The 25,061-nt window shown below is 37.4% G+C and overlaps 1 protein-coding gene across 1 annotated transcript in view; it reads right to left on the bottom strand.

Annotated features, from left to right (window-relative positions):
- Window positions 1-521: 521 nt before the first annotated feature.
- LOC131900913 (zinc finger protein 431-like) overlaps window positions 522-25,061 on the bottom strand; it is an 85,926-nt gene continuing 61,386 nt past the window's right edge. Inside the window, exons 2-6 of the mRNA XM_059252232.1 lie at window positions 4,047-4,131; window positions 3,785-3,845; window positions 1,551-1,898; window positions 949-1,466; window positions 522-697 (exon numbers count right to left, since the gene is read on the bottom strand). Of these exons, the coding sequence (XP_059108215.1) occupies window positions 522-697; window positions 949-1,466; window positions 1,551-1,898; window positions 3,785-3,845; window positions 4,047-4,131 (1,188 nt within the window). The remainder of the gene's footprint in view (window positions 698-948; window positions 1,467-1,550; window positions 1,899-3,784; window positions 3,846-4,046; window positions 4,132-25,061) is intronic.

Below are 25,061 nucleotides of genomic sequence, written 5' to 3'. Positions count from 1 at the left end.
TTATCAAAGCAACAGAAAAGCAATGATACACATTTATGAAATTTTACACCAGAATTTATTATTTCATGTATTTGAAGAGATGTAGGAAATCTAAGAGGGTTACCTTATCATTTAAATTTATAGGCCTTTTATCCATATTAGTTGACAGGTGTAAACAAAATAAAGAGATATTATAATGCTTGAAAAGATTATTGAGACATTTTAGATTTTTTTTCCAAAATAATTAATCTTGGTAATTGAATGTAAGTATGTTGGCTAAAGATAATACCAATTTATATATATTCAGATTTCCTTTGGTATGTCTTTTTTCAGATCTTCAAAGTCTAATATTATATTCTAAAGCTTTAAGATAGCAATTACACACTAAATGTTTTACAGTTATAGGTTTGCTGTGTTTTCACTAGGCATTATCACATTGATAATGTTCAAAGGGTTTCTCTCCGGTATGTGTTTTTATATACTTGAAGATGACTGGGGTGTGCAAAGGCTGTACCACACTGTTTCAATTCATAGGGTTTCTCTCAAATATGTGTTCTTCCATGAAACTGAAGAGCAGTGTGATTAGCAAAGGCTTTACCACACTGATTACATACATAGGGTTTCTCTCCAGTATGTGTTCTTTCGTGCCTTTGAAGAGTACTATGACGAGCAAACGCTTTCCCACACTGATTACATTCATAGGGTTTCTCTCCAGTATGTGTTCTTTCATGCAATTGAAGAGTACTATGACGAGCAAAAGCTTTACCCTTTGATTACATTCATAGGGTTTTTCTCCAGTATGTGTTCTTTTATGCCTTTGAAGAGCATTGTGATCAGCAAAGGATTTACAACACTGATTACATTGATATAGTTTCTCTCCAGTATGTATTCTTTTATGCCTTTGAAGAGTTTTGTGATCAGCAAAGGACTTACAACACTGATTACATTGATAGGGTTTCTCTCCAGTATGTGTTCTTTCATGCCCTTGAAGATAACTATGACGAGCAAATGCTTTCCCACACTGATTACATTCATAGGGTTTCTCTCCAGTATGTGTTCTTTCATGCAATTGAAGAGTATTGTGACGAGCAAAAGCTTTACCACATTGATTACATTCATAGGGTTTCTCTCCAGTATGTGTTCTTTTATGCCTTTGAAGAGTATTGTGATAAGCAAAGGACTTACAACACTGATTACATTGATAGAGTTTCTCTCCAGTATGTATTCTTTTATGCCTTTGAAGAGTATTGTGATAAGCAAAGGTCTTACAACACTGATTACATTGATAGGGTTTCTCTCCAGTATGTGTTCTTTCATGTACTTGAAGATGACTGTGATAAGCAAAAGATTTACCACACTGATTGCATTCATGGGGTTTTTCTCCAGTATGTGTTCTTTCATGGAATTTATGAGTACTGTGATGAACAAAAGCTTTACCACACTGATTACATTCATAGGGTTTCTCTCCAGTATGTGTTCTTTTATGCCTTTGAAGAGTATTGTGATAAGCAAAAGATTTACAACACTGATTACATTGATAGAGTTTCTCTCCAGTATGTATTCTTTTATGCCTTTGAAGAGTATTGTGATAAGCAAAGGACTTACAACACTGATTACATTGATAGGGTTTCTCTCCAGTATGTGTTCTTTCATGTACTTGAAGATGACTGTGATAAGCAAAAGATTTACCACACTGATTGCATTCATGGGGTTTCTCTCCAGTATGTGTTCTTTCATGCTTTTGAAGATCATTATGACGAGCAAAAGCGTTATCACACTGATGACATTCATAGGGTTTGACTCCAGTATGTATTCTTTTATGCACTTGAAGAACACCGTTTTGTGCAAAGGCTTTCCCACACTGATTACATTCATAGGGTTTCTCTCCAGTATGTGTTCTTTCATGCAATTGAAGAGTACTGTGATGAGCAAAGGCTTTCCCACACTGATTACATTCATAGGGTTTCTCTCCTGTATGTGTTCTTTTATGCATTTGAAAAGTATTGTGATAAGCAAAGGATTTACAACACTGATTACATTCATAGGGTTTCTCTCCAGAATGTGTTCTTTTATGTACTCGAATATGAGTGGGGTAAGCAAAGGCTTTACCATATTGATTATATTCATAGCGTTGGTCTCCAGTATGTATTTTTTTATACTTTGGGGGATGACTATGATGTACAAAGACTTGACCACACTGAGTGTGTTCAGGTGATTTCTCTGTAGTATGACTTCTTTCACACCTGCAAGGATAATTGAAACATTTAATAGCTTTGCCACATTCATTACATTGTTGAGTCTTTATATCTGCATGAATTAATTTTACAATTTTGTGTGAATATAAAGAGTTATGTTATCTTTAGTTTTTAACATGATGTGTACATTCATGTTGTTGCCTGCGTTAAGGATGGCTTTGCATATTTGAACATGCCTGTCATAGTAAAACCCTTTATTACCTGGCTCATATTTATGGCATCATTTTTCTCTGAGATTTTTTTAATATTTGAAGATAACTGGGAGAATTCAGACATTTACATCACATACTCTATTGATAAACTTTCCTATACTATGATTAATGCTACATTTCCAAAGTGAACCAGAACAAACAGAAGCATTTACACAGGCCTAGTACTCATAGGTCTTTTCTGTGATGTGTTGTTGATTTAATCCAAATTAAGCTGGAAAACTAATTGTTTGTAAATTTAAATGTCATTCAACAAGTTTGCTCAACATGGGGCTACTACATGTTTTGTAATTGTTCTGAGATTGAGAGATGTACATTACTTCTTTTCATATCCTTATGTTCATATGGCTGGTATCCAAAGTGACATATGATATAACTATTAAAGAAAGAATAACAACAAGAAGGTTTCCACATTTTATTTAATGTTGGACTTTCTTTTTCCCATCAACATGTAAGATAGGAATTACTATATCTCTACAACATCCTCACTTTAATTCTTGACTCTAACCACTTATCTACCTAAATTATCAAAGACAGAATAACTTTTTGAGTAACAATGCTTTTACTATGGATTATTTGCTTATCAAAAGGTTGTGTACATATTCTTATCATGCATTCAGTGAGTATGCCTTTTGTAATTTGAATGGTATGAAATTAAAGGATTGTTATTTGTACAGCATAGCTATGATGAAGGTATTATTCAAATGATGATTGCTGTGGGATGGTCTGTATGTCAAATGTGTTGCTGATTGGTCAATAAATAAATCACTGATTGGCCAGTGGCAAGGCAGGAAGTATAGGTGGGACTAACAGAGAGGAGAATTGAGAGAACAGGAAGCTGGGTGAGAGAGATACTGCTAGCCGCCATCAGGACAAGGAAGATGTAAAGTACCGGTAAGCCACAAGCCACGTGGCAAGGTATAGATTTATAGAAATGGATCAATTTAAGCTGTAAGAACAGTTAGCAAGAAGCCTGCTAAGCCACACAGTTTGTAATCAATATAAGTCTCTGTGTTTACTTGGTTGGGTCTGAGCAGCTGTGGGTCTGGCAGGTGAGAGAGTTTTGTCCTGAGGTGGGCCAGGCAGGAAAACTCTAGCTACAGATGATTTCTGTTAAGGCATTGATTCCTTGTCTTCCTTTTTAAAAGGATGACTTGCAAACACAATTCACTTACCTGCCATTGAGGTATGTGTGTTTATAAGCATGTGATTTATAAGCATGTAATGATCATCAATGCATTTTGAGCTGTGTTTATTTACAATGTTTCATTTCATTAAAACTTCCAGATAAGTTAAATATATCCAGAGGCCCATTTGTATCAGCTTGCACAAGAAAATTACCTTCCATGTTTTCGAGAATTTTGACAAAGTTCTTCAACTTCAAGATCTTCCCAGTTGTAGCCTAAAATATCAAACAAGGAAATGTATGAAATATTACAGGAAACTGAAAAATTTACATTACTATCTTCAGTGATCCTTAGAACCAAGCCTGTTTTATTCACCTCATTCTGCCTCATTCTTAGTCAGAATTACAGAAGAGCATCGATAACCAAGAAACTGTTGTCCCCTTATTTAAATTGTGAAGAAAAATTTACAGTATTACCTATAGCAGTGAGGTTCATAAAGGTCTCCAGCATCACATCTTTGTAGAGATTCCTCTGTGAAGGATCCATCAATGCCCACTCTTCCTGAGTGATGTCGACATGCACATCATTATAGGTCACTGTATTCTAAAATATGCCATACATAAATATGCCATCCATATGTATGAAACAAAAAGCATGATACAACATTGTAAATGTGTGGTTCTTTGATAATATAGCCACATAATTCTTGTGAGGGCTACACATATTCTATAACTCAGACAATACAATGAAATCATCAACTTATTTCACAAAGAAACTGAATAGGAGGTTCACCTCTTTTTTTTCTGAATGCTTTGAACAGGATATCACCTTACAAGAGAAATACCTATTAACAGAGATAGAGAGACAAGCAAACATTTCAACAGTACTGAGCACACATCTGAGAAATTGTATGAACAATTATTAACTACAAGGAAGATTTGTAAGCTGGGTATTTTGGCTCATGCCTTTAATCCCAGAACTTAGAAGGTAGAAGCAGGTATGTGTGCTTCTAAGGTGAAAGTTAGCCTAGTCTATGCTAACTGTATCTGCACTGAATTTTCCATTCAAATAAACAAAACAGATAAGATAAACTCAGATTTTTTTTTTTACTGAAGATCCTACAAAGAGTTCGGCATTCACTCCAGTTCTGTATTAATCTTCCAGAAAACTGATTTGCTCCAGTTTAAACTACTTTAATAAATCTTACAAAAAGGAACTGTGCATTTAAAGAGGTACAAATAGAAAGAAGATAACATTAGCAGTATCGTTAATGATCATAAATAATCAACACAGGGAAGGAGAGATGGCTCAGAAGTTGTGTGCTCTTACTGGTCTTGCATATAGATGGGCTCAATTATCAGTACTTATATGGGGGACTCACACAACTGTTTATTATTCCAAGCTTGTGGGTTCTAAAACTCTCTTTGGACTACTGTGAGGACAGGTGAACGTGTGGTGCATATCCACGGACATAGACAAAAGAATCATATTCATTAAAAAAAAACATTAAAAAAACACAAAAAGCAAGAAGAATGTCACACAATTGTAATCTAATGATTCAGAAGGCCCAGACACTACATCTAGGAAGAGAATGGTATCTTCTACTGAATTTCAAAATTGAAACTGGGGGGTAAAGCTCAGCAAAACAACATATACTATAGGACCATCCCACAATAATATATATTAAAAAAAACCTGGAATGTAGAACAACCTTTAATCTCAGCATGTGGGAGCAAGAGTCAGGTGAATCTCTGAGTTGGAGGCCAACCTGGTTTACAAAGATACTTTTAGGAGAGTCAGGGCTACTCAGTCAAATTTTTTCTTCAGAAACAAAAATAGGAACAACAAAATTTTAAAAAATTCAGGCTAACAAAGTGAGTTAACATTGAATACCAATTCCATCAATTGTATTTTATGTGATTTAGTGATACTATCTATACTGGTGGTGAAGTCATGGCAGCAGAAGAAGAAAGTTGGCTGATTCACTTCAACCACTACATAGTAGATACATAGAAAAGGAAATGTGTTGAGGCTATGGAAACACATATCACAAACCCCAATGAGATATTTTATCCAGAGAGGTTCTACAAGTACCCCAAAGAAAGTCACCAAGGAGAGACACATGTTCAAATACCTCATCCTATCTGGGAGATTTTCATTCAGTTGACTAGATTCTGACCCAGGTCACTATAGGCTCAAGGGTCATCCTTGAAGAAAATACATTTAGTCATTTCAATGATTCTCATAGTCTGCAACAACTCCTTCACTGTTGAAATGTCCAAAGTCTCTTTTGACACTCAAGACAAATTCTTGATTGTGGCATCTTATAAAATGAGAAAACAATTTAAATATTCCCAACATGTGAATGGCACAGAAAACGTATTAACATCCCAAAGGAGAGGAACTAAGACACAGTGAGGAAAGACTGAAACCCAGCAGGGCAACCATTGAATCTGGTACTTCTGTGTCAGAGACATAGGGCTTCATTTTCAAAGGGCTTAGATGGCTCTCTCTCCACAACTTCCCATACAGCTCTCTCTATGGTTACTTCCACTCCATATATGCAGCTAGCTCTCCATGTAAGATGTCTCATAGCTTAAGTATTTCAACATCTTATGGTCTCAAAATACAACTCAGGTTTCATCCTCATAGTATCATGTAATGAACTCACACAGTCTTCTCATTGGTGATCTTACCATACAAATAACACAGATGCCTACAACAGAGCTGATCTGAAAATGCAGACTAAAAATGTATAATCTTAAATTTTATATCATTCTTGTCTCCATAACCAGGTCAACATCAATGATTCCCCCAAATTTGGTTTGTAAGTTGTGATGGCCTCTGTCATACTTGGACCAGAGTTGCTGCAGGCCTTGAATAAAGTTGCTTCCTGGGACTGGCAATCACTTTGCCTAATACCTCCATTAACTGAGGGCATATAAAGATGGATTCTAACCCTTAGTGCACCTTGATAAGCTTCCAATGTACAGTAAGGGCCATGTTTTTAATAGTGATAATCTCCCTGAACATTCATGATTCTGTTCAGCATTTGACTACCTTCTGCAAAGTCATAGTGCTGTTTTCTCTACAACCTGGAGACTTTTCATTTCTTTATGATCCATTTCTTGATTTTTTTAATGTAGTACTGAATGAATCATAAGTAATAGCTATCCAAGAGAGACAATATTCCCTCTAAGAAATCAGCCACATTATTATTTTTTTTTATTTCTGCCTTACTCAATTTCTTGAGGACATTGGCAAAATGAGAAAAGTTAGGGGCCAAAATATCATACAGATGACTTCTATTTCAATTCCCCCCAAAATCCTTTGACCTCTACCTCCACTCTTCACAATACCTTTAAGAGTACTTTATTCAAAGTACTACAAGAATAACCAGTTAAGCTCTGTGTGCAGCTTTCTATGTCCTCTGCCAAAATCAAAATCAGAGAAATCACTGACCACCACTCACCCTGTGCACTCCAGTTCTTTCCTTCACCAATTTTGATATGCTCAACATATCTAAATTTTGATATGCTCAACATTCCCCCCAAAAGTCATCATTCCCAGCACCTTTGAACAACAAAATCACTTTTGGTCTACCACATTCTGTTACAACTTGCTTTGATTCAATTCTCTACACAAAAGCACCTAGGTAATAAACGTGCTTATTTGGCTCATTCTGCCAGATCACAATCTACCATTGTCAGTGTTTAGGATAGATATTCAATCTAGCAACTGAAAGCAAAAACCATGAGGAATCTTTGTTTCCAGGCTTTCTCTCTAACATAGTCATTCTCTTTTATGCCAAACTTGCTGTCTTATCTAGTGCAGGCCAACTTTCTTAGGGATATTGCACACTCAGTAGAAGGGCTACCACCCATAAATCATCAATCAACAAAATCTCTAACAGACTTAGCAACTAGTTGTTCTAATGTGGCACATCTTCATCGGATGTTCCAAAAGGTGACTGTGGGCTCTGAAATGTTGACATCTCAAAGTAACTCACACACAGAGACAATAATATATGAGACTTTACAAACCCAAACCCAATGAATCAACTACATCAATAACTTAAATAGCAAAAAAAATTGATGATGATAACAAGTAGCAAAACAGATACACCAAGAAATGAAGAAATACAAGTTTCTGAGATCAAGAAGAGAAAACTAAAATTGTTCTTCTACTGAAAATCTCCAAATGAAAAACCTAAGGAGATCCTTACATAATGTAGTAATTTTCCATAAAATAAAAATAAGTGAAGTTCCATCATTTGCCAGAGAAATAATATAACTACATCATAGGTAATACAAAAAAACTCACACAACACAGATGTTACTACTGATAAAAGGAGACAGAAAGACAGACCTACAAATATAACTTTGTCTCTTAAAAGAGAATTATGTTTCTAATGAAAATTAAAATAAGAGAAATCACTGACCACCACTCACCCTGTGCACTCCAGTTCTCTCCTTCACCAATAATAGAAAATGGGTTGGGTAAGGAGACTGTTCCTCCAAAATTGGAATCATTCACTTGAAGCCTGATATTTCTACATTGTGAAAAATAGTTTTGTCTATTAATACTATCTCATTCTCCTTCGATAAAGAAAAGGATGTCTGTTAGAAAATTTAGAAAAAATTTTGTTTCCTATGATTGAAGATTAGACGTAAACCTGTATCAGAGTGAGGAAATAAAAATAAATAAATAAATGAAAAACAATACTTTTTAAAGATATTGTATGATTTTATTGTATACATAAAGCAACCTGATTTCTCTAATTGCTTTGTAAGTCACAAGTACTTTTGAAACAAGTCTAGACCCATTGTATGTGTATATTTGTATGTATGAGAAGGAATATTTTCCATGTGTGTATAGGTGACAGAACAAAGAGCATGTCAGATCCCCTGGATCTGGAATAGCAGTTGATTATAAGCCTCCAAACTTGGGTGCTCATATCTGAACTTCCCCAAGAAGAATACTTGTTAACTGACATTTTTAGCCCAAATATTACTTTTTTTTCCAATAAACGAAATGTCTTTCACAGATTAGCCACAACAGAAGCCTAAATAAGTAAATAAATGATTCCTGGGAACCTAATGAATCAGTATTAAGATGTTAGTTATGGGACCAGGAAGACTATGCACAGACCTTCCCCACTGTCAGGGTTCCAATCCTTAGGGTTGCCATGAGGGCTAAAACAGAACTCCAGCTGCAGCTTCTCCTCTCCCTTTTCATGTCTCCTGTGGATTCCAAAGACCATCCCCACCTACCCTTCCCTACTCACCTCATATCAGAATCCCATCACCCAAGTGGGGCAGACACCCTCTGGTCATTTACTCATATTCTGGAAGACCAGTTAGGATATCTGCAGATCTACCACATTGTCTCTTACCCCACAGCTGATTTAAAAATTTGCTCCTATCAGTGGAGTAGAGCATCAGAGGCAGCTTACTCTCTTTGCTCTCCATGCCTCCAGTGCCTCTGAAGATCATCTCCCCTGCATTCCTCTTTTCCCAGTCCCTAACACAACTAACACTCTCCCTTGAACACACCAGCCGAGAAGGTCAGGAAAAAGGCAACACTCATTCAACATACACTCTGAAACTCCAGAGAACAAACACAACTGCAGAACAAAACCCCCATCCAACAAAGATGATGTTATAAACCAGCACCTAGACCTATTATCACCCTAAACCCAGATGCCTAGCAGAGGAACATAATAAAAGACAGGGCACTATGTCACCACCAGAAACTAGGTGTCCTACCACAGGAGGCCCTAAATACTCAAAAATAATTGAAATGCAAGGGAAAAAAACTTGAAACTAAATATATAGAGATGATAGAGCCCCTTAACAGATGAATAAATACTTTACATAAATTCATGAAATTACAAACAAACAAACAATGGGAGGAAACCAATAAACTACTCCAAGAAAGCTAGAAAAATGCAAACAATTGGAGTAAAACAATAAACCTCTTAAATAAAGCCAAGAAAAAACAAACAGATTGTTAAAGAAAACAAATGCAACTGTTTAAGACCTGAAAATGGAAATAAAAAAAAAAACAGAAACTGAGGGAATTACAGAAATGAAATATTTAGGATTACAAAAAAAAATTACAGAGGCAAGGTTCACCAATAGAATAGAGAAATGTTAAAAGTTAACCTCAGAACAAAACTACTTTTCCCTCTGAGCAGGCTGGATTAGCAGAAGGTCACAGCTGTTTCTGTGCAAGACCAGCAGGAGTTCATTTGAACAAACCCTGGTTAGTTTTCTGGCTCAGGGCCATGACATCACTGTAAATAATTGCATTCTTTTCTTTTTATAATTTTTTTTAAAATTTTTATACAGTGCTTTGTCTGTATGTGTCTGTGTGTTGTGCCTACCGAGGCCAGAAGAAAGCCTGGGACTAGAGTTACAACAAATGGTTAGCTACCATCTTGGTTCTGGGAATGGAACCTGGGTCCTCTATAAAAATACCCAGTGCTCTTAATTGCTTAGCTGTCAATCTAGCTCTTTTTTATTTAAAATTTATTTTCACAATTTTTTAAGTAAAAGATATTACATCACTTTCCTCTTTTATCTCTTCATTCCATCCCTTCTCAAATTCTTTCCAAATTCTCCCTTTTTAAGTGTGGGTTATTAAGTATGCTGAAATACATTAATACAATCTGCTGCATCCATATTTGGTTTTATGTATATGGATAATGGGCCAACCATGTTGTATTGGCTAAAGAATTAGGGAGCCATCCTTGTCTGAGGTTAATTCTCTCAGGAGAACTCTATTTTTAATCAGCATCTAGTATCTGACCCTGACTCGGCTACCTTGGACAGGAAACATAATCAAGAAGAGAAAACTTAGGTTAGAAAATACCTTACCAGTTAAGAGCACTGAAGATTCTTTCAGAGCTTACAGCTTCCATTCCCAGTACATACAGAGACTAACTGATTTCTCTAACATCAGTGTCAGGAGTCCTGACACCATCTCCTCACTTCCCTGTCCACCATAAGAAGAGGAAACTTTGACCATAAAAATTATTTTTCAAGCTGTGAGTGGTAGTGCATTCTTTTACTGCCAGCAAACTGGGCACAGAGGCTGGAAGATCATTGTGAGTTTTAAAGCCTATGCCACAGTCTACACACACACACACACACACACACACATGCATGCACACACACACACATGCACAGAGAGAGAGAGAGAGAGAGAGAGAGAGAGAGAGAGAGAGAGAGAGAAAGAGAACTGAATTACATACAAGAAACGGAGCTTTGGAGAATTAGAACAACACAATACCTCTTAAAGTCATTTGAAGTGTCTGTCACTGGTGCCCTTAGAATCATTTTCAAAAATAAATATTGTCAAGCATGAGAGCACATCCCATTATTTCCAGTCACTGGGAGAAACTGAACATTTGACTGTGGGCCACCCCTTTACCATATGACCTGAACTGCCCAGTGTCAGCTGGAGGTTATCCAACCCACCAAGTCATAAAGTGGGACATACACAGCTGTATTCTGTAAGTATGTGTTGCTTCCATTGGTTAATAAAGACACTACTAAGGCCTATGACAAGGCAGAACAGAATGAAGTGGGTAATCCAAGAGAGATAGAACAAGAAAAAAAGGTGGAGTCAGAGGAGATGCTGTGACCCATAAAAGCTGTGGTAGTGGTGCACACTTGTCATCTCAGCACTTCTTGAAACATGGAAGAAGGATCATAAGTTCAAGTATTCAAAGGTGTTCAAGGTCAGTCTGAGCTACCTGAGAGCCTGTTGCAAAACAAAAACAAAAACAAAAAACAACTCAACTAAATACACAATAGCACTAAAGTCTAATGGAGACAAGATCAAACAGATTCCCTATAATGGGGGCAAAAACTGAGGGGATGTAGCAAAGGCTTAGCAAGTAAAACCATTGATGACTTTTATTGGGGACCTGGGGTTGATTTCTAGCATTGACATGGAAGCTCATAGTCATCTTTTATTCCAGTTGCAGGGAATCTGACATCTACTTCTGGCTTTGATAGGTACCAGAAATACAAGAGGTACATGTAGGCAAAGTACAAACATGGGAAACCTTAAATTACAACTACTATCTTCTAGAAAACCCCAAACTGGTCCTAAAAGCCACACTGGATAACCAGGTTTATCTCTGTGACAAAGCAAGGCACTGAGTTCCCCTATAAGGACCATAACCTGTTCTCAGTGGCCTAGAAGAACATACTCTGAGAGTGTAGGAAAACTTTATTCCTTAATTTGTATTTGTCTAGACCATTCTGGGACATTATTTCTGTTATAGAAAAGTAATAATAGCATCGCTTAAATATAGTAGTCTCCATACTACCATCGGACTGAAAATGTGTCCTGAATTTAAGTAATCCGAACTCAAAAATCCTAACTAACTTCCGACTGAAGAATAAAAAAAATCTAGCCCATTGATTATCTACTTGTAAGCAAGAGCTACATTTGCTAGCTGATTTCACATTTGCTGCAATACACAATCATTTAATTAGACATTTATGAGGGGAGAAAGTAACTGGAAAATAAATGATAGTTTATTGGACACACACCTGTAATCTCAGCTCTTAGGAGGTAGTAGGATTACCCCAAGAATGAGACTAGCATGATCTGTATTGATGAATTCCAGGAAAGTTACCCAACAAAACTAGCTCAGATATATTGATTAATTCATTATTTATAATTTTAAAAACAAGCTAAATATAATTTAGCTACAATTTTTTTAGGCTTTGTGACAAAATGAAAGACAATTCCTTACACAGTCTCAATATTATCCACAAGAAAAACATGAGTCTTTGTTCAAAGACAAGATATATGAAACAAAAAGCCTTAAAAACTGAGAAATGAAGTCATCTAATAGTAAAATTTTCTACTATAAGAAACATAGAGGAAGTAAAATCTCATAGGAAAGATTTACTAAGCAAAGAGATTTATCTATTTACTGAGATCATACCAAAAAATGTTCAAAAAACACACAAGTATTTCTAAGTAAGAAAGCAGCTCAGTGGTAGAGCAATGCCTAACATGAGCCCTGCCTGGGTTTCACTCCAAGATGAAATTGTCTGGAATAATAAATCCAAGATATGCAAAAGATCATAATTCTAAGAGTAAATAAGATTTTTTAAAAGAAAAGATGAGTAATAATGATGATTTAGAACTAATTTGTGAATACATGGACCGCAAAGGACAAACAGCAAACAGAAATCAAGCAGATGTGAATGTAAAACAAAATTATTCCTTAACTCTGAACCAAAACCTGTGCAGTATGAAAAAAGGAGCAACATTGTCACAGTTTACATGTTTAAATCATAAGCTGGGCAGTGACTTGTGTGGGGCTAAGAGCTACAAGAAAAGGCCATCCTCTCATGAGTATGGAATTAAAAGCCACCTCAGCCAACTAAAGACCAGATCACAAAATAAGTAAGCCTGGCCAAAAATTTTTACCCCCATTGATTTATTCTGCTTTTTCAAAGTAAAACCTACATTGACATTTATTGGACATATAAAGACTATCTCAGCCAGATGTGGCAACATAGACTTTAATCCCAGGACTCTGGAGTTCAAGGCAACCAGATCTCTGAACTTGAAGCCAGCCTGCTCTGCTCAGCAATGCCAGAACCATCAAGGAAACATATTGAGACTCTTTCAAAGAACCTAAATGAAGGCCAGACATGCTGGTTTAAGCTTTTATTCACAGCACTTGTGAGTCAGAGGCAGGAGGATCTGTGTTTAAGTCCAAGGCCAGCCTGGTCTATATGAAAGCTTCATGACAGCTAGGGCTACAGAAACAGAATGTGTCAAAAATGAAACCAAATCCAAACAAAGTCTATTTTTATTAGATCAAAATATAAAATTCTTTATTACTTAAGCTTTAAGAGTCTTTAAAATTTCAGTGTCTCCAAAAGTAACAGCCATTTTTTTTAGGATTGATTTTTTAACATTTAAAAGTATTTTTTCATCTTACATACCAACCACAGTTCCCTGTTCCTCCTCTCAACCTGCTCACCCCACCTTCACCCACCCCATCCCATCTACTCCTCAGAGAGGGCAAGGTCTCTAATGCAGATTTGACAATGTCTGGAATATCAAGCTGAGGCAGGACCAAGCCCCCAACACCTCTGCATCAAGGCTAAGCAAGGTATCCCTCCATATGCAAAATGCTCCAAAATGCCTGTTCATCCAGTAGGGATAAATCCTGGTCCCACTTTCAGAGGTGCCACGCACTACAGAGCCTCACAACTGTGAGTCACAGTCTGAGGATCTAATTTGGTCTTATTGAGGTTCCCCAGTTGTCAGTCCAGAGTCCTTGAGCTCCCACTAGCTCATGTCAGCTGTATCTGTGGGTTTCCCCATCATGATCTTCTCATGTAATCCCTCCTCTCTCTCTTTGACTGGACTCCAGGAGCTCAATCCATTGCTTAGCTATGGATCTCTGCATCTGCTTCCATCATATACAATTACTGCCTTATATGGTACTGATAAAGATTCAAAATCATTCTTCTAAACCACTAATATTAAATTCAAAATTACTTTATGCAACTTCTCCTCATAGTAGCCAAAGTATTCAAAGTATCACACTTGACAAATATTTATGTTACGCTACCAGGAATGACTACTTTTATAGGGTAAGTCTTTGTCAGAACATGCTGTTATGTCATACAATTAAAAAATAACAAACCAAAGAAAAACATCCAGTTCTGTGCAGATTTATTCAACACATATCTGAAGTGTTCTTTAAATACTAATACTGTTTTTAAAAGTTTCTTTCAGGGTGTACGTATGTATATTTGTCTGTGTATGTCTCTTGGTGTGAATTGTGTGTGTTTGTGCATGTGTTTGTGTGTATCTGTTTGTGTGGTGTGTGTGGTTTATGTGATCTTTGTCTCTGTTTATGTTTGTGTGACTTTGTGCACATATTTGTGTGTATGTGTTTTTGTGTTTGTGTATATAGTTTGTGTGTGAGAGCAGTGTGTGTATATTTTGTGTGGTATACATGTTTATATGTATATTGTGCATGTATTTGTGTGTGTGTGTGTGTGTGTGTGTGTGTGTGTGTGTGTGTGTGTGTGAAAGAGGGAGGTGTGTGATTTGGGTATGTGTTTGATGTGTAGTGCACATACATGCTGGACCTCATATATAGTGGCCAATGAACAACTTGGAGAACTTGTTTCTCTCTATCATGAGTTCCCAGGAACAAGCTTATTGCACTTGTACAGCAATGTGCTTTGACTTGATGAGTCATCTCAATATCTCACTAATACTTGTAAACAAACTTTATAAAATAATTGGTGGCACCTAAAGTCAGTGCAAATATACTGTCTTGTGTGATTGCTTTTTGAACAAACAAGAACTAACTCAGGTTTACAACTTAACCATCTTAGGTGAATTTCATGATTGGGGAGATTTTAGTGATTAATATTATTTTACCTGAAGCAACAGTGGCTACAATTACCCAAATTCCCTATATCCACTGGTCTATGAAGCTGTTAACACCACTTTGAAACTTTTCTAGTGCTAAAAATTAGATAGATACCTTTGTCACAGGACAAAGTTGGCACCTGTAGATATACAAATTATAATACCACCCATTAGTATAGGCAGGTGACGGGGAAGTCCTTAAACTTTAAAATGTATAGAATACATGTATTAGCAAATAATCACTCTAGTGTGAAGATTCCACATGACACTAACTTGAGATTTCATACTTCTCTGAAACTCTCTAGGGCTGCAAATTGCAAGTACCAACATTAAATAATTCTTATTTAAAATTCCATTTTCTAGGATCCATCTCCTAACTAGTATGAGTCAGAGTAACTTAGATGGTGTTGAGTAAGCTGGAGTAAGGTCTTACTGCAATCCTGACAAGCAGTAAAACTTGGTTACCATTATCCTGAACTTGTTGAGTATTTGTTTTTAAATTCCCCATATCATTCTCTCATTGTGTGAATGGCACAATGGATGTGAACAAATGCCCTCAGTCTCTGTGGACTCTCTTATATAGCTCTATTGGCTGAACCACTTTCCTTTCTAACCCTACAAGAAACAATAAACTTAGGCCTTCTGATTTAACACTAACCATTTATTATTAATAGAATCACATGATATATATAACCCCAGCATTCAGAAGCTGGGATGCCATGAATCAATGGCCTTCCTGAGCTAGAAAACAAAACAACAAAATAATTCAATTCAAAATAGTAACAATTCAATTCCTTTGCAGTAAAAAATATCATATTTTAGGTACCTTTATTTTTTTTATTCCAAAATTCTTCTCTGTTGGTGTGATTAAATTCTCGAACCAGAAGCAACTCAGATAATTAACAAGTTTTTTGGGGATAATTTTTGTTGTTTGTTTGTTTGTTTTTTATTTTTGGTTAATACCCCTAGGCCACAGTCCCTCCTTGTGGGAGCTTAGGATAGAAATTTTTTTTTTAAATTTTTATTTTGCAATACAATTAAGTTCTACATATCAGCCACAGATTCCCTTGTTCTCCCCCCTCCCGCCCCCCTCACCTTCCTCCCAGCCCGCCCCCCATTCCAATCTCCTCCAGGGCAAAGCCTTCCCCACAGACTGAGATCAACCTGGTGGACTCAGTCCAGGTAGGTCCAGTCCCCTCCTCCCAGGCCGAGCCAAGCGATCCTGCATAGGCCCCAGGTTTCAAACAGCCGACTCATGCAATGAGCACAGGACCCGGTCCCACTGCCTGGATGCCTCCCAAACAGATCAGGCCAATCAACTGTCTCACCCACTCAGAGGGCCTGATCCAGTTGGTGACCCCTCAGCCATTGGTTCATATTTCATGTGTTTCCGTTTGTTTGGCTATTTGTCTCTGTGCTTAGGATAGAAATTTAAGCTAATATATGAAGAGAAAATATAAGGAAGAACTGCTTTCAGGCTTTCTCTTTTGCTTTGTCACTGTTCCATGCTAAGCAACCTCTCTTATCCAGTCCAGGTCCATTTTTTTAGAGATATTACCAACTCAGTGGAAGAGCCTTCCCACATCAATCAAAATCAGCTCAATCTCTCTCAGACTTAACAACCAGATATTTTGGTCTAGGAACGCTCTCAACTGATGTACCATGAGATGACTCTATGTTATGTCATGCTTACAGCTGAAGCTAATTAGAAAAAAAAATAGTCTATGAGGAGGTTTTTAAAGATCCAATGCCAATGTATTAATTGTATCAATCACTTAAGCTGCAAAACCAGAAACATGAAGATAACAACAACCAGAAACCACACATATGCTGGGAAATGTGAAGAGACAAGCATCTAAGATCAAGAAGAGAAAACTAAAACTTTATCTCCACAAAAAAATTCACAAACCAACCAATAAACAACAAACTCATAACAAGAAATTTTCAGAATACAAAATTGTTGAAGGTCCATCATTTTCCAGAGAAACAACAATGTAATTAGCTGAAAATAAAACTAACAACATAGATGTCACTGCAGAAAAAAGTGAGATGGAAAAAGATACCTACAAATATACCATGGTCCCTTAAACAAGAACAAAAGATTCTAATTTAAATCAATCTACAAGAAATCACTGACCAGCACACATCCTGTACAATAATTCTCTCTTTTGCCAATAATAGGAAATGTGTTGTGTGAGGAAGATCTGCCACCAAAATTGGAGAAATTCACTTCAAGTTTTCTGATGTTTTAATTTTATAGAAAATAGTTTGACTTCTAAGAGAATTTCATTCTTTTATGATAAAGAAAAGGAAGTCTGTTAAGAACATTTAGACACCATTTTCCCCCTATGATTAATGATTGCTTATAAATATGAAGCAAAGTGAAGAAATGAAAACTTTTTAAAACAAAATAAAAAACAATAGATTTTGAAAGTATCAGTGTACACCTAAAACAACTTGTTTTGCTCTAATTGCTTTATAAATCATAAGCATTTTGAAAACAAGTTTTTCTTTTGCAATTTTTGCATATGTTTGTACATGAGAAAGAATGTTTTCCATACATATACAGGATCTGGAACAGTAGATGATTACGATCCTCTTAAATTGAGTGTTGGTATCAGAACTCAGGTCATTCTCAAAAAGAATATGTGTTGAGTCACCTGCCAAAACCATGACATGTTTTATCCAATAAACCAAAAGTTGTTCACATATAAACTCAACCTAAATAAATACAGAAGCAAATAAATGATCCTTGAGAACATGATGTATCAAAATGAAGTTTTTGCTTATGGTAAATTTGTAGCATAAAATGAACACAGTCCAATAACAATGTCCAACAATTTACAACACGATAACTGATTACAAAGCTACTTTCACAATGAAAACACTCAAAGTGATCACTGGGATTATAAAAAAAAAATTGTACACAGGTTGACATAATATGATTTTTATACTTATTACTAAGCTATAGCAAACAAGGAGTATAATATTTGTAAAAAAAAAAGAGGATAGAGAGAAAGACAAAAAACAAAGGCAGAAAAATATAGTCAACAATAAATCAGAGACCAAAGGTAACCAGGAAAAGTGTCATCTTGAACAATGTTACCCAGCTACTTATGATTCTATGTGTATAGAAAGCAATTAAGCACAGACTTCACAACTACCACAAAATTAACTCAAAGTAATCCTTGAACAATTGATTTTAACCCTCAAACTACTGATATTTCTTACAAAGGCAGAAGCCCCATGCTCTAGACCTCTCTTTGCAAAAGGAGGTGATCTCTTGCTATGGCTCTCTAGCCCCTTATGCCTCCCTGTGGTTTCAGGTAAGAACAGCTCCACTGATGTCCAATTAGAAAGCAACATAGAAAAAAATTTATTATGTCACATAGACTATGTCACTAAATATGAATTCTATCCAATCTATCTAACCAACACCATGCACACCTAAAAACCTCTGTAGCTCATAAACTCCTTTTCCCCTAGAACTAAACTTTGCTGAATCACACCATTGCAGCTGGTGGTAGCAGAAAGTGAAAAGCCTTCTAATTATGGACTGCTGAAACACAATCCACATCACCATCTTTTTACCAGTTTCTAAAATACTGAAAACATTTATGAGAGAAACCTAAAATTGGAATGCAATATTCAGAACTTCTAGAAACCAGACTTTCAGTGTTCTAATGTGTCTTCCAATTGCACACCAAAAGCTTGCCTGTGAGTACACACTTGTCAGTGATATTACAAGAATAACATCCTCCTATGCCAGGACTCTACTCTCCCCCTACCCTAGAAATCCATTCACAGTGATGCTCAAAGTACAAGGACCACTGCCCAGGTCACCACAAAGACCAACAGAACCACAGTCTGGCTCATCATCCATCCAAATACCAACAGACATAAAAGCTCAACAGACCTGCTCTGAATACCCTATCCTCCCCATGGCATAGCTGGTGATCTTCCTTACAAATATTTACAGCAGAAGCAGAACATAATCCTGGAATGAATCTGCAAGCTACCTGCCACTCTTCTTATTGATTGAAAAGTATTCCATAAGTCTTTCATTGGCTAGGGTCACCCAGTTGTGCCTCAAAATACCAGCAGCTCTCCCACTGGGTGATCAGAGATCGAAAGAAACAGAAAGCACAGTCCTTCCAGCTCTGCCCTTCCAGCCCAGGAGACAGGGTCCTAGTCTAGAAAGTTCCCATTTTTTTGTGGACATTCTTCTACTCTCTTAGAGCATATCCTCTTCCTCATCCAAAGCACAGGTTCCTTTAGGAGAACATTTAATTATATACTCAATACGCAGTGCAACCAACCCATTGCCTCATCATAGCTGGGAAATTGTGTAGCCAAAAAAGGTCACATTCACACAGTAATTGTTGTTACTGCATAACTCTTGTTAAAGAAAAACAGGCCCCGAATTAGAAAACAATGAGTGGACATGGTATGGCTTAGAGACAGAAAAGAGGATGTGGTTATGATGTAGATAAAATCTCAAAAACATATTTTGAAAAGTTGAAACGGTTGTAACGGCCATGTACTCCAGAGTCTAGGGATTTGTATTAGAACACATGAAAGATTTCTCAAACCTTTATTTCTGGGTGTATATCTAAAACCTCAAAAATAACAGTCCCATCAGGCATGGCCACATTTTACCTACATATATTTTGATTGTACTACTGTAACTATAGCAATTTAATTTCATGATAGTGTCAGGACTTTATCCAGATTCTTGATTGCCCTTGTGTGTGGACCCCAAGAAATGGACAAAAAGGACATTTATGGAACATCTAAACTTGATTACCTAATTTCACATAGGTATTCTCAAGTACTCTTGAAGTAGGAAATCTGTCAACCCCCAACCTGTCTCTCCCTTTCTGCACTGTGACTCCACCAGCTTCAAAGTTGATCAATGAACTCAATTTTTGCACAGGTCCCTCTTCATTTATAACTCTCCACTGAAAGAAAGAGAGATAGGAGATCCCTCATTAACTGGTTTATTTTATCTTCTTACTGACCAGTCAAGGCCCAGAATGGAAGGAATTGGAGGACTTTTTTCCCAGCACTGGGCAGCAGAAGCAGGATTAGCTGTTCAATGAAATTCTCAATTACATAGAATGAGGAAAGCTTAAACTAAGGGAGACATTGCTCTACACAGAAATTAATAATCAACATCACTTGAGAGAAAAGGAATAAAACTACTGATTACCTACAGACATTGGAGAACAGAAACAAATTGAGATAAGAGCAGTAATCCACTAAACAATGATACCAATAAGTAATCTTAAAAATGATATAAATAATGTATTTTTAACATGAAAAATTAAGCTATATTGATTTTGAAAAAGAATAGGCCCTTCCCTAGTGGAGGGGATGTCATTAATATGAAATAGATTGATCCTGCTCATTTGCATATTTTGGCCACTGAGATATATAATTGGCACATTGAGTTATAATCATTGACCTGTTTCTCAAACCTTTGAGCTGACATAACTGTGTTAAGCAGGATTTGACATATCTGCATAGAAGAATTGCCTAATTGCAATTCAATATTCATTGGCTAAAGATAATTTCCTGAAACTCTACACTCACACAGTCTGGTCTGTGATCATTCATGTGACATAAATTAAAACCTGAAGCGAAATTATAAAACAACTCTTGCTACCATAATCAGGTCTTTTTTTACAGTAGTGACTCCAGCAGGTGATTGTCTACTCTGCTTCCCCCTGGAGTGTGCACAATAAACTATTTCCGCTATTTGGTCTGGAGTCATAAGCAATGCTCCACATTTGAAATCTTTTCTGGTGACTTCATTGGATAGTCAACTACATGACTCAAATGGATAATTTTAAAACTCTTAGGTGGTACAGTCATTTAATTTAAGCATTTTGAAGGTGTAGTATAGAGAACAGTGAGATCATTGGCCTGGAGGGCAAGAGAGTGGAATCAAGGACACCCTCGTCAACATAAAAGAGCTTCTCTCCAAAACATTTTTACAACAGGATGGAAATTCGGCTGTCCTAGTATTAATATGACTTCCCAGGGAGAAATCATACCCATGCTATTAATAAAGAAAAATCCCATTAATGATAGTATGTATCCATCGCTGGCAAATGCTTAAATAGGAGACAGCCTTGACACATTTTGCATTCAACATGTGCATTCATCCTTGTGTCTTTTAACTTTATGCTCCAGGTTGCACTTTGAACAATGTAAATAGAGACAGGCAACTTGTAGGTTTAGCCATTTGGGCAGATAGGTCAGTTAGATACCAAAAATATCACCAGAATTATTTTTTAAACTTACCAGACACCTGAGACAGCAGATCATTCTTTAGTGACATTGTGCTGGGTTAAAGCTGACAGAGGATGAGAATTATGGGAAAAGTGGAAAGTAGTAAAGATAAGAGATGGGTTGGTCAGTTCTTGCACAAGCTATATTGTATGTCATGTACGCTTCTTTAAAAAAATAGCATCTTGTATAATACTTCTAGGGGGAAATGGAAGGTAATGGATGATTCATTGAAGTCAGCAGAAACTATTATACCATAGGACAGACTCAGGAGGAGGCTAATCAAACAGTGCCTAAAGGGGAACACAGAGCATCTCAAGAACATTAATGAGTAAGACCACCAGTGGTCTTGTGTTAATAACCACAGCTCCATGTGGGGTCTGAAGCCACCCCACCATAAAACGTCTGGTTCCAGAACATTAGCAGTTCACTCAAACATATTCCTGATCGTAGGGAAGGAGCTCTGTTCTATTGTCAGTACATCAGGCCCTTAGGGTAAGCTCCCAAGGCCTAGGCCCCAAGCTCTCCCAAGAATGTTTCACCACCTTAACAGAGGGCCCAAAAGAAAGCCTTGCTTGATCAGGCCAGTCTTTAAAACAACAGTATTTTTCTTTTCAAATAAATGTCACCTGGTGTCATATTGCCCATGTGTCAGAAGTATGCTTTTCTCAAAAAAACTGGAACTTTATGGCATGCCAGGCTTTAAGGTTGTCTGTGACCCTATAATGCCTCAATAAGCAGCTTGTTATAATTTAATTCTTTGATACATTTGGTCCTAGTGGCTTATTATATATCTGTAGTGGCACCTTTGTGATGTTTTGGAGCCAAATGTCTGGACAATCTTGGTGAACATAAGTATATTTTACCTTTCTAATCTCTAAACGGCCTGGGTAGCATGTGCTTATTGTTGGGGTGTATTAGAGGCAGTCCTCCCTCCTCAGAATTCTATTTTGTGAGAATTCCTATCTCCTAAGCATTAGTAAATCCTTTTAGTTACCAATTCTATTCATCTACATCACACCTTAGTGGGGAGTGCTACCCAATGCATAGGATGCCTTTTACAACCCCCCACAAAATTAACTATAAATGGATATTACATATAAAAATTAAATGCAAAACACTGAACCTCTCTATGTTAATAGAAGGTATTCTATAAATTTGGCATCCTGCTTTCCACGGGTTCACAGAAAGCATGTTGAAGTTCAAAGATTTTTGTTGTTGTTGTTGTTTTTTTTTTTTGGCTTTTCGAGACAGGGTTTCTCTGTGTAGCTTTGTGCCTTTTCTGAAACTCACTTGGCTGCCCAGGCTGGCCTTGAACTCACAGAGATCTGCCTGGCTCTGCCTCCCAAATCCTGGGATTAAAGGCATGCACCACCACCACCCAGCTATTTTTGGTTTTTTGAAATGGGATTTCTCTGTGTAGTTTTGGTGCCTGTCCTGGATCTCACTGTGTAGACCAGGTTAGCAACAAACTCACAGAGATCCACATGGCTCTGCCTCCCAAGTGCTGGCATTAAAGGCTCATGCCACCACTACAGCCCAGCTTCAAAGATGTTTTTAAGCACAGCTCCCATACTTCCAAGTCTGTGAGCAGATAGTGCCCATAGAGCAGTGATTCAGAGGCCTGCCCCTGGGTCTAGGGAATTTTGAATACCACGTGGGACCTCAGAGGACAGAGATTCTACAGGCAGATTTCTACCAGGTCCTTGGAGGACTGACCACAGTGAATTTTATAGCTCACCATCTGCTTCAACCTATCTGGAGACAGAAGCAACTCACTCACCTTGTCATGGTTTCCTAGGTCAGCCATGCTCTCTGCTCAACTCCCTGTAGCAGGGCTCACAGCACAGCACACAAAGCCAATAGCACCAGCTCCTCTTGAAAGCCAAGTCTGAAACCCATGGCAGGAGGAAGGACCCTGCTCCACTTTTGACTGGCAGGTCTCCTGGAGGACCTGATTGGCTAATGAGACCTGAGTGACAAGAGCACATCCCATAGGGTTACAATGTGCTTAAAATCACAGCACAATGGTTCCTGTCCCTCCCTTCCATCACAGACAAAGACATTTTCTAGATCAGCAGAAATATGCGTTTCAATAGCTCTTGCCCCAGGCTGCAAAGCAGACTTGCTTTCTTCCTGCTCTCAATAGGCATTTTCTCTTCCTCCTCCTGGACACAATGTGACTAGTTAGCTTGTCCAGACCACTATACTATGTGGGGTGGAGTGATTCCCTGCTACACAGGTAGAAGGGTGCCCAAAATATTAACAACTAAAGAGATATTTAAAGACACACAAGGAGAGTGTTTGTTGTGTGACTTAACACTGACATCAGGTGACCGAAGGTACTTTTTACCTAGTTGTCACAGGGACTGCAGACAAACAGCAAAGAAAAGCAGAAACTAGATCACAAACAAGATAAAAGGTCTTTCTCCCATCAGAAAGCTGGAGGATGGCTCCATCCTCCTTAAGGAGTTTTATTCCTGAAATTCAGAGCAAAGTTTTGGCTCTGGGTTGGGGAGGTCTTGCACAAGCTATGTTGCATGCCGTGTAAGATTGTTAAGGAAAATAGCATCTTGTATACTACTTCTAGGGAGTGAAATGGAAGGGAACAGATGACTTCTATGAAGTCAGCAGAAACCATCATACAATGGGACAGACTCAGGAGGAGACTAATCAAACATTGCCATAAAGGGGAACACAGGGCACTCAAGAACATTACTGAGTAAGCCCATCAGTGATGCTGGTATTGTAAACCATAGCCCCATGTGGGATCTGAAGCCACCCCACCATAAAAGGTCTGGTTCCCGAACATTAGCAGTTCAACCATATTCCTGAACTTAGGGAAGGAGCTCTGTTTTATTGTCAATACATCAGGCCCCTAGGGTAAGCTCCCATGGCCTAGGCCCCATGTTATTATTAGCTCTCCCAAGAATGTTCCTCCTCCTTGACTGAAGGCCTAAAAGAATGCTTTGTTTGATCAGGCCAGTCCTTAACACAACACTATTTTAATTTTCAAATAAATGTTACTTGGTGTCATATTGACCGTCTGGCAGAAGTATGCTTTTCTCAAAACTGGAACTTTATAGCATGCCAGGCTTTAAGGTTGTCTGTGACCCTATAATGCCTCAATAAGCAGCAGATTAAAATTTAATTCTTGGATATGTTTTGGCCTAGTGACTTCTTATATATCTGTAGTGCCTCCTTTGTAATGCTTTGGAGCCAAATGTCTGGACAATCTTGATGAACATAAGTATATTTTACCCTTCCAATCTCTAACCAGCCTGGGTAGCATGAACTTATTGTTGGGGTGCATTAGAGGAAGTCCTCCTTTTGCTAAATGCTATTTTGTGAGAATTACTATCTCCTAAGCATTAGTAAATCCTTTAAATCAACAATTCTATTTATCTATATCACACCTTAGTAGGGAGTGCTACCCAATGCATGGGATGCCTTTTACAACCCCCACAAAATTAACTATAAATGGATATTACATGTAAAAAATAAATGCAAAACACTGAACCTCTATATGGTAATAGAAGGTATTCTCCAGTTTGGCATCATGCCTTCCATGGGTTCACCGAAAGCACGTTGAAGTTCAAAGATTTTTTTTTTTTGGTTTTTTGAAACAGGGTTTCTCTGTGTAGTTTTGGTGCCTGTCCTGGATCTCACTGTGTAGACTAGGCTAGCATCAAACTCACAGAGATCCACCTGGCCCTGCCTACCAAGTGCTGAGATTAAAGGTTTGTACCACCACTGCCTGG

This window comes from Peromyscus eremicus, unplaced genomic scaffold (genome assembly GCF_949786415.1).
Source record: "Peromyscus eremicus unplaced genomic scaffold, PerEre_H2_v1 PerEre#2#chrX_unloc_1, whole genome shotgun sequence".
NCBI lineage: Eukaryota > Metazoa > Chordata > Mammalia > Rodentia > Cricetidae > Peromyscus > Peromyscus eremicus.
The sequence above is the reverse complement of the archived record's forward strand: the minus strand, read 5'-3'. Positions and strand labels throughout refer to the sequence as shown.